Raw genomic sequence first — 7,725 nt, forward strand, 5'->3', positions numbered from 1 at the left:
TGGCCGGGCCTCCCCTGCCGGCGGGTGCAAGCCGGGGGGGCTGCCCAGCCGTGGGGCTGCAGCTCGCTGCTTCTCAAGGCCTCCAGCATAGTCGAATAGCAAAAGAAAAAAAATCAGTGTAGCAGCCAAGTCGGTGCTGCGAGGAGGGGGCAAAGGAACTATTTTGTAGGCATCTTGCTACTGCGGAAATGGCTTTCTTGAGGGGAGGGAGGCGCATTTGTGGGTACTCTATAGTAATGCTGCTCAGAGCACAGAAAATGCCACTCGGGCGGCCCCAGATGGAACGAGGAGCGGGGAGGGCAGATGGGAGAAGCCCTTGATCGGGCACCCCATGGCCGTGGGCATGAGGGGGCAGATGTGACGCATGCGAGCAGCCACCCCTCATCTGGGGGAGCAGAGGGGCAGCAGCCCGGGTTAGCAGCCTGTCTCCCAGGGCTGTGGCCGAGCCTGCCTGGTGCTGCAAGAGAGATCCTATGAGGATTTTTATTGCGGTCTCTTTGTTAGCTACAGCCAGGCACGCACACACAGCTCTCAGCCAGGTTGTGGGAGGTAAGTGGGGGAGGCGAGCAGGGGAGCGTGTGGGGGGCTCTGGGGAGCAGGGGCCGCGTGGGCCGGGCAGGAGGGGAGCCGGGGCACAGGGCTGTGCCGGCCCCATGCCACACAAAAAACAGTCCCTGCGATTTTCAGGGTCTTGTTGGCAACTCAGCGAGGGTTGCCATAGCTTTTTATGTAGGGTGACCAGAACCGGCTGGAACTGGTTTGAGGCAGATCAGCTCCTGAACACAATGCAGTCACTGAGCTACTACACTGGGATAGCTTCCTCCCTTCATGGCAGCCAAAAGCAGAGGAGCTTGCAGAAAGATACCATCCCAAAACAGTATGTGAATGCACACTTTAGACACACAGCACTGGTATGTGGCTAACGTAGTCATAAAGGGTTCTGTATGTAAATGTACATATTTGCAGTAACTGAGATTACTTTGGCTTTTCGTGCCTTTTTATGCTTAAGGAATGGGCAAGAGCTGAGATTTATGACCCTTACTAAAATATTTTTGCTTTGCAAGGGTGGGACACTGGTTATACAGTCTATTTTAAAACTAAACTAAATAAAATGGATTGAATTATTTGTAATTGTAGATATGTTTGTGACTGAGGATGCTTTGCATGCTGTTTTATTTACAGGGTGCTGTCTTGTGGTTTGCTTCCTTAGGAAACATTAATGGGGGGGGGGGTTCTGTGCCTTTCTCTAAGGCCAGAAGGAAACAATATTGTTGTAGAATTGTGCATAAAAGCATTGAAAAGATGCTGTAAGGCATACTCATTTTCCTTTTTTTTTTCTTGTAGGCCTATTGATTTGGGCTGCCTTTAACCCTTTGGTGTTTGCAGAGGTAATGCGGCTGTGGCAGTAACTGAGCACTGGCTAAAAAAATCCCTCAAAGGTCAAGGTTCACAAGGTGAGACGTGGTGTTTTGGGCTGAATAGAACAATAGATTGGAGTTACATCCTGATTGCACACTTGGCACATTAGGAAGGAAACAATTGTTTAAGTGTTAATGAAGAAATGCTATTAAGGTCCTCTAGTTTTAAAAGGATTAAAGCTATTATTTGTAAAGACTTACTGATATCTTGGTTAAATACAGTATTTTCACTGAAATATATCAGATAAACTTTTTTTTCACAGCGTAGTGATACGAATAGGCCTCTGAATGACAATCATGAATTGCCGAGCAGTTGTGGCAGGGAGCTGTTCTGTGCTGTATTAAGAGACTCACACATGCAGGATTTGCTGTCTGATTATTTACAAGTTGTTGTTTGACCACATCTCAGTGACCCAATACTTGGTTTTTAATTAAGGTCTTCAGTGTTAAACACGTACTTAATATCACCTACAGAGAAAAAAACTGTGCAAAAGAAATACTATGGAGGGCTTTTCTTAAACTGTTGTAACCTGGGGAGGATTTTGCAGCAGCCAAGTGGAAAGATGTATTTTGGGGGCTGGATGGAACTCCAGTGGTGTAAATTATAATATTGTGCATAGGAAACTGCATGGGCAGTGCAGCAACTGCAGAGGGATGACTGCTTTCAACTTAAAGCAATGGATAATGGATAGAATTTTTGTTTTTCTTTCTGAACTAGAAAATACAAAATGTGTACTTAGATTTGAGCTGACATTTTTATCTCCTAGTGAAATCTGAAGGAGTCAGAGAGAGGGAGAGGGGCAGAGAGAAGGAAGCAGTAATGAATCTAGCAAAGGGAAGAACAAAGGCTGTTAGAGCTTGCACAGTGGATCACTAAACATTTTGCCTGGGGGATTCTTTTGCTGGAACTGTTACTTCCTATAACAGGAAATCAGCAACTCTAGAATCCTAACCAGTGTGATTTTTTAAAAATCTTCCCAGCCCTGGCTGTGTTAGCTGGTTTGGTAACCTACAATCAAGATAATATGGAGGCAGAGCATTGGAAATACTCTGTTGTGGTGTGAAATGGGGTCCTTTCCTCTGTGCTCAGCAGAACAGACAGTCCTAAAAGCCTTGAGAGGTTGTGGATACTGGGTAAGTTGTGTGCTGGCTGCTGAGGCAGGGTGACAATACAAGGGAACCTTTTTGTTTCTGACTGCAGTAGATTACGTAAGGCACTGAGCTATTAATCGTAGAAAAGTGAAAATAGCATACTACCATTTGGCCTGAAATTCTGGGTTTGTGAGCTTTACTGCAGCTGTGATAAGCTGTTTTTCAGGTTTGATAGAGCAGTGAATAGCTCGTGGCAGAGCAAAGTGCCTGACAGATCACTGTGCTGATTTCTGCTCCTGTTCTTCAGCATCAGGATGCGGAGGGTCTGTATTTGACTAGAGACGTCTGTGGCAGAATGATGCTGCAAACAGGAGTTCTTTTTGCATGCTAGGAATGGGATCTCCTCCTGATGAGGATGCATGTTCTTTTCCAAGTGTCAGCTAAAATTCATATATTACACAAGAGCATCTTTTGGGATTTTTTTTCCTTCTGCCACAATAGTAGGCAGCTTTAAAATTTTAAGTTCTTGGATTGTGACAGAATTCCTTGAATCTGTTTTGTTTGGGTTTTTGAATGCTATCTGTATGATGAATTTTTGTTTTTAGCAAAGGAGATTTTGAATTTGCAGGGATTTTTGGTGGCTGTAAGATGAGAAAACTGAATAGATGGAGTCTGCAGTGTTCTTGGTGAGTTATCTTTTTTCAGTCTAGTAATATCTGTAAAGGCTCTTCATCAGGAGATTTGGATTGTGCACGCAGGCCAGCTTTCCAGCAGCAAATGCTAATGCTGGAGGGCTGCTCTTCTGTATCAGCACCCAGGATCTCATTCTGCATTGGTCTCAGTTATTTGATTTTCAGAATGAGGGTAAGGATTTATCACATTCCAAGTCCCTTTGGAATGAACTGACTAACTGTGGTTTCCCTAGCCATATGCCTATGTGCTAAAATACAAATATACAGCAGAGTACCAGGAATATATGTTCAGAAAAACCCAAACTCGACCCTAATGTTCTCGGGCCTGCTTGTTGCCCTGCTGGGCCCTGCCTGGCTGGGAGAGCTCCCTGAGAGGCTACAGCTGCTCGTGCTGTGCTTTGGCCACAATTGTCACCCACTTCACAAAAAGTACCTAAAGGAAAGAGGTGAGAAGCTTGTGCCATTTAGAATGTAATTCCAGTCTGCATTCGTTTGGAAATCTCAACATTCTCGTCATTGTTGTTGTGCATTTGAATTATTCACATGGTACTGCCCCAGCCTATTTTTCATATAGAAGTACAAAATTAAAACGTGATTTTAATTAATTTCTAAGTAGACTAGAAAAAGAGTGGTACGTAGATTTCCCTGCTTTTCAGGAATTCATCTCTGTTTTAGGAGGGATTTGGGAAGTAGGTAGACCCAAACCCTGGCCTGAATCTCTTGATAAATATAGGTGGTTTTCATGTGGCCAGCTGTAGCTGGGGATGGCCTGTTCAGCCCCATGCTGTGCATAAGGAGATTGCTTGCTCACGTGTTGAAACATCCCTGTTCTTTTTGCCAGCCAAAGGCTGATTGTCCTGAACTTTGAACCAGCTGTGTGTGGCTCTCTTCTGACTGTGCTAGCCGTGGTTCAGACTCCAGAAGATTCCCCTCTTTTTTCCCATCTTGTTTTCTCATACCCAAAGAGAATCTGAAATACCCAGTTCAAAAATTGATGTGTTGGACTACAGGATGAGGCTCCTAAGGAGTCATAAACTACAAGTAACACTATTTTGGCTGTCAAAATGGTGGATTAAGTCTTTTACTCATTGAGTCTTGAGCATGAAAGCAAATTGGATTTTCCCCTTTTTTGAAGGCAGGTGGTTATGGTGTATCATATAGAAAAAGTAGGTTCTTGGGATAAATTTTAACTGTAAAACACCCCATACTTCACAAAGGTGTTTACATTAGGACAGGCGTGACCTTACTGATGCTGTAGATGCTAAATAGATGCTAAATAAGACCATTATCCTAAGAAATCGAAAATTCCTAGGGTAAGAATTACTTTGCATATTACAAAAGGAATTTCTGTGATTTGTGGAACTGGGTGTTTGTCTGGGTCTTGCAACAGTAGCAGGCCATGGGCCCTTTGATAGTGAAAAGGAACCTGTTCATTATGTATATAAGCATGAGAACCATTGCTGACTGTGGTTGAAGTGGCCTCTTGCACATCTCACTTGCCTGCTGAGTATGTCAGACCAGGCCAGGCTGTGATTGGAGATGTGGTTCCCATTTCCTGAAGAAGGTTTGTGGTTAGATTAGCGTATTGCTTTGTCTGTCTGTACAACGCTTGGCTTTCAGAGCAAATGACTGGAAGTGTAAGTCAGTCATAATTACTGATAACCAATGAACTGCTCATCATCTGTGTGTTAAGATGGAATTTGTCTAATGTTGGGATACATGTTACTGTAATTCTGATTGAATCCCTTATGTCTTCTCTACCTGATGAAATTTCTTGTCACAACAATACAGAAACCAAAACCCAAAAAAGTATGGTTTTGTGCTGGTTAGGCTGGTATTGCTCCCTGTGTAGGCATTTTATTCCAGAATGAGCTTGATGTTACTTAGGCATCATTACTCTTGTTTGGAGGTGGAGTAATTATTCCAGATTACTGGAATTTTGCTCTGGAATAGTGTATCTGCCTGGGAATCAGTAGAAGTAATATACTTTTGTAATAAACATACAGACTAATTCCTGTATGTGGCTATAACAGAACCAAGACGCTGCCATTTGCCAGACCCTGAAAAGAGGTTTCTCAGTGTTCTCACAGTGTTCTCATTTCACAAAACTGGAAAGAATGCTGGTGTTTTTGGAAAAACGTGCAAAAGAAAACGTCTCCATCCTACAGTGTGCACAATTCTCAAATGTATGTAGTACATAGAGGAGTAAAAACAAGAGTTTAGGGCAGGTAAAGGAATGTAGTCACAAGAATGTGAATGCCATAGGTAGAGGAAGATTAAATTTCGTGGTTTTCCTTTTTCCTTTGATAACAAATGGATTTGCTGCTGAGGGAACTGAAGTTGAGTAATTGTCTGAACAAAAGCAAGGAATTAGATATTTAGATGGGATTTGAAGGCATAGGGTAGGAATTCAGTAAGGCAGAAAAGATGGTCTGGTCCAGTTAAAGCAATTGTATAAAGTTGTTAGACTTGTGGTTTAGCTATTTGGAAGATCTGGGTGAATAGAAAGGTGAGTGTCAAGGAGGAAGAGTTGGTTGGTTCTTCAAAGGTTAAGGATTAAATAAAAGAGTAAAAATTGAGAATGTGAGAAGTATTTACAGGCATCATGTTAGGCCAGAGAAGGAATTAGACTCACAGCTCGTCTGGCAGCAAAGGTGTCGCTTGATTTTGATCTTGGATAAAAGGCGGAGTTTTATCCTTAAAAAAGGAAAGAGTTACTAAAAGGTTTGTGGAGGGAAAAAAACCAAGGAGGGGAGGAATATGGCTCCAGAGTCCTGGCAGTTGTGGTGGAAACATAGTTTATATACTGAATCTTAAGATGAGTGCCCTAGAATAGTGAGAAGGACATTAATAAAATGGCCAGGTTAGACCTTCTCTTCCTTGTGTATCACAACTGACCATGTTTTGTCTCCCTTTTTGTTTAACTTTGATTGCTTGAAAAGTTAGAAGAATGAGAGAAGTTCTTGATAAGGGCAGCCGTAGTTCTCAGTAAAGGACAGCTCTGTCTCCTCTGCTGGGCAGTTGTGATCTTAAACATACTTGGAGGAAGAGGAATTAAGTGTGTAAGCAGGTCTTCATTCATTGTTATGGGTAAACGTTAATTAAACTCCAGGATATATAATTGGAAGAAGTTTCAGACTAGGGAGACTATCTAGCTCTTTTTGAGTGTATGCAACAACTGTGAAAAGACACCTATGGACAGATGTACAACCAGAATGCAACTAATTAGTATCCCAGATTATGAGAAACTGTGTCAAAGCTTTCTGTCAGTTTACATGGATTTGATATGCTTTGGTATTCGCAGTCTTTTCCATTTAATCCTCAGAGAAACTCGCTTTCTGATTTTCATTCTATGCATGCATCTATTTTTTTATTAAGAACTTCACAGGTTAGACAAAGGGCCCAAAATCATTAAGAGAACTGTGTACACAAATTTCCAAACTCTTCTATATTTATTTGAAGCTGTTTCATGAAATGTCCGTGTCTATTCCAGTATCCTTTAAAAATTTTCCTCAGTTGCTTTCTCATAGTCCACAAGGACTTCCAGGTAGCCAGTGTTGATGAATACCTAAGTCTTACAGATGTTTATTACTTTATACTTCATTATTTTCAGGAAGACTCCTCAGATTAATAGTGCAGCTGTTAAGGAGAGGAATTGCAAATGTCTCATGTTGTTTTTATGCATGTCCAGGTATTTTGCAGTCTGGGTGGGTGAGGATAGGAGTGAATGTAGGAGAGGGAACAGGAAGAAAGTCACTGCAATTTAGGCCCAGAATAAAATTGCCAGGTTACTATCTGTGGAGTTTATAAATTACTATAGTTCTTGGTGTAATAATTCAGCTGTACACTTGGTCACTGTTCTGTAATGTATAATCTCTGAAAACATTACTTCAGAAGTGAAATAGCACTTCTTTGCATGGCAGATGTGAACAAGCACTTGTTTTGTATAAGACTGGGCTACTAGAGCTTAAAGTGATGACTTTCTGCTTATTTTACAGATTTGCTTACAATCAAATACATGGCCATGGGGGATATGAAGACCCCAGATTTTGATGACCTTCTTGCAGCCTTTGACATACCAGACATGGTAGATCCCAAAGCAGCTATTGAATCTGGACATGATGACCACGAAAGCCACATAAAACAAAATGCTCACGCAGATGAAGACTCCCATGTCCCATCATCATCTGATGTTGGGGTGAGCGTCATTGTGAAAAATGTGCGTACTATTGATTCTTCCGAAGGTCTGGATAAGGATGGCCACCATTCCACAGGCAATAGCTTGCACAACGGCTTTCTAACATCAGCAGCTCTTGAGAGTTACAGTAAAGATGAAGGGAAATCACTTAAAGATGATGGGTCAGCTTCTGAGACTACGCTGAAGGATTCAGCTTTCAACCAGTTCAGCCCAATATCAAGTGCGGAAGAATTTGATGATGATGAGAGAATTGAGGTGGATGACCCCCCAGATAAAGAAGAGATACGTGCAAATTTCAGAGCAAATGTCTTGGCGGGATCTCTAT

General features: G+C 42.2%; 1 protein-coding gene across 1 annotated transcript in view; it reads left to right on the forward strand.

Annotated features, from left to right (window-relative positions):
• ZNF532 (zinc finger protein 532) overlaps nt 1-7,725 on the forward strand; it is a 31,422-nt gene that overhangs the window by 396 nt on the left and 23,301 nt on the right. The window contains 3 exon segments of the mRNA XM_005429977.3: nt 1,345-1,454; nt 7,201-7,723; nt 7,725. The exon segment at nt 7,725 is cut by the window's right edge and continues 1,806 nt beyond it. Of these exon segments, the coding sequence (XP_005430034.1) occupies nt 7,221-7,723; nt 7,725 (504 nt within the window). The 5' untranslated portion in view covers nt 1,345-1,454; nt 7,201-7,220.

This window comes from Geospiza fortis, unplaced genomic scaffold (genome assembly GCF_000277835.1).
Source record: "Geospiza fortis unplaced genomic scaffold, GeoFor_1.0 scaffold143, whole genome shotgun sequence".
NCBI classification, from domain to species: Eukaryota; Metazoa; Chordata; class Aves; order Passeriformes; family Thraupidae; genus Geospiza; species Geospiza fortis.